Here is a 2,858-nt window from a genome sequence, read left to right on the forward strand (position 1 = left end):
AGTGTGGGGCCTTACTTTTATAGGACTTAAGAGAAGGTTACTATGGGACATAGTTTAGGTAATTCTTTCTTTGATTGACAGATCAGGCCATACATTTCTTTTCCCTAATGTAGATGTCCCTTCCCATAATGCATCCAATTTCAGTAATATATATGCCCATTTATGTAAGATATATAGTGGTAAATAAGGGGCTATCATTAAAACTTTACTACAGGATAAATATTTGACTTACTGTGCATGTACCCAAGACATGCACAGATGGATCAGCCCTTCTATTCTCCATACCCAGACACCTTGGGGATTCACGGAATAAAAACAATCTAAATATGATTACTATCAGGGGGAGGATGGGAAAACACACTGTTCTGTGTTCGGCGATAAGAGTATGTGTACCATGGCACAGGAGCAAATCCTCAGGTGACCGACTGAATGTGATCTGGGATCTCTAGCTCCACTGTATCAAGAGGGGTGTGTGTATACTACACACAGGTGAAAGGACTAGGTTGAAAAGTGTATTATTATACCATGGGGAGGTGTGCTTAACCAAAATCAAACAGGGGCTCTAGGTTACTAAAATGTTCCCTATACTTATCTGCCTTACTTTTACAGAATGAGACCCACCATTAATCACTTTACAGTTTCATTCCACCCCTTTCCCCTTTGTGTATGGCACATGTAAGTATACATATGTACATAAGTAGCCTTTAAAGAACTACCGAGATAGCCTTTTAAATCTGCTTTATTCGCTTCACAATATATAGTGAGCATCTTCCCATGCAATAGATAAATTCTGCTAACAAAAAAAAAAAAATGTACGACTGAGTCAAAAACACAAGTTTCAATTAGAAGCTGGCAGGAGTGGAGACCCATGGGGAACGAGTGACACCAAAAATATTACAACAGTACATCACAAACATGTAAGTTTTGAAAGCAGGGGTCCCCATATCATCTTCAGAGAAAGCCTCAGGACTCAGGGCATAAGGCAAAACTCATCATGGTGGTCATGGTGAGGGGGGTCAGTGCTAACAGCCCGCATACTATGGCTCAGCTGCTTTTCCCTTAACTTCTCCATGAGCTGTCTCATATCATCCCCAAACCTCTGTACATTCTCCTCTCTCATCCTTGCCTGGGGCTCCCCAACCCTATACATCAGGTCCCATCTGTAGTGAGCGATGGGCTGCCTAACCCGGAACCGCCTGCGACCTCCTCTAGGCACATAGTATTCTCCAGCTTCGAAAGGCAGGGCCACAACTGGCTCCCTTTTGTTAGCGCCTTGTGGCTTTGCTTCCTTTTCCTCCTTTTCCTGATGGTCATTTTCCATGTTGAGATCTTTTACTCCTTGTTCCACTTTGGACTCCATTTCTCCTGGAAGACAAGAGAAATGTTCAAAGGTTCAGCACCGAGGACAGAGGCCCATCTTCCACCATTCACTATCTTGGATGTCCATATGTTTGTTTTTCAAATTTTATTTTTTTCTACCTGAAAGGCTCAACACGCCCTCTAGGGGGCCCCCAGTCCTAGACCCTCCCTCCTTACAACCCACCATTTTCCCTGCAGATCTGTTTCCAAAGCTTTTGCAGGCATCAAAATGGAGGATGGAACTGTGGGGATGGTGGGTGGTGGAAATGGAGCTGGGAGGTAGAATGAGAGGCATGGGATGGTAGGTGGGAAGGGATGGATAAGGGGGATAATAGACTGACGTCCTAGACGGGGTTTTCCCCACCCCCTCTTCCAGCCCCTCCCCCAGTTCCATCCCTGCCCCCCACCACACACACACACACACACACACACACACACACACACACACACACACAGCCCCTGAACAGACCTGGGCCTATCCCTTGCCGCGTAGTCCTCCTCTCAATTCTCCCCGCGAGACGCGCCTTCGCCTAGCAGACCTGCAGACAGGGTGGGATGGGAAGGACCCGCGCCGAGCTCCGCACCGCACCCCGCTCCCCGAGACCCACCGCCCATCCCCCTCCCCGGCCGCCCTCGCTCTCCAGCAGCCCTTCCCCATCCCCATCCCCATCCCCATCCCCATCCCCATCCCCGCTCTCCAGGGCTCGATCGAGCGCTCTCCGCCGCCCGCCGGCCCAGCCGCCCCCTCCCCGGGACCCCCGCGCCGTCCCCGCCCCTGAGCCGGGCGCCCCTTCCCGGGCGCAGCCGGGCTTCCCCCCCCCCCCCCGTGCGGTGCACAAAGGCGAGCGCGGAGCCGCGATGCGCGCCCGCCCGTCGCCAGGCTGTCGTCGCCCTCAGGGCCGCCGCGTGCGGGGCCCCTTACCTGCCCCGCTCGCCTCGGGCCCGATGCCAGCCCGCCGCGCGCAGAGAAGCTCCGAGCTGCTGGCCAGACGCGAGTGACGACTGCACCCAAGGCTGCGTCGCTCTGCAGCCCCGGGTCACGTGAGGGCCCCGCGTCACTGCCAAGCTCGCTCCCCCAGCTCAGGAGGCCAGTGCGACAGGAGGCCCCGCCCCCGCCTCCCCGCTGCCAGCGCTCACCTCAGGCCCCACCCGTCACTCATCCGGATCCTCACCAATCTGAGGACCCACAAGTGGCATCACCGTCAGGAGGTTGGACATCTCCCTTCCCTGTTACCAGGGAGAGTCTGCACCATCCTCCTTGTTAAGCACCACCACACCCTCATCCTGGCAGTCTGTTTTCTATCTTCTTTCCATCTGTATAAATCCTTTCTATTAATTCCTCTTTATTTTCTTTTTAAATGTTAATGAGTCTCAGCCACAACTCGAGTCTCATTCTTGAAATCCTGGAGAGGCTGAAGTAGGAAAGTCACCATGGATTGGGATCGATATAGATTAGTGAATTTCAAATCAGTTTTGGCCACAGAATGAGACCCTCTTTC

General features: G+C 52.4%; 1 protein-coding gene across 1 annotated transcript; it reads right to left on the reverse strand.

Moving 5' to 3' along the window:
• Positions 1-723: 723 nt before the first annotated feature.
• Bex1 (brain expressed X-linked 1) lies at positions 724-2,413 on the reverse strand. Its single transcript, XM_034485459.2, has 3 exons — positions 2,282-2,413; positions 1,829-1,898; positions 724-1,365 (listed from the first exon to the last, which is right to left on the reverse strand). Exon 3 carries the CDS (start codon positions 1,358-1,360, stop codon positions 971-973), a length of 390 nt encoding a protein of 129 aa, XP_034341350.1. The 5' UTR covers positions 1,361-1,365; positions 1,829-1,898; positions 2,282-2,413; the 3' UTR covers positions 724-970.
• Between the last annotated feature and the right edge of the window lie 445 nt (positions 2,414-2,858).

Source organism: Arvicanthis niloticus, chromosome X (genome assembly GCF_011762505.2).
Source record: "Arvicanthis niloticus isolate mArvNil1 chromosome X, mArvNil1.pat.X, whole genome shotgun sequence".
Lineage (NCBI taxonomy): Eukaryota > Metazoa > Chordata > Mammalia > Rodentia > Muridae > Arvicanthis > Arvicanthis niloticus.

Coding starts and splice junctions, on each gene's coding strand:
- Bex1 (XM_034485459.2), bottom strand. CDS start 1,360: ATGGAGTCCAAAGTGGAACAAGGAGTAAAAGATCTCAACATGGAAAAT.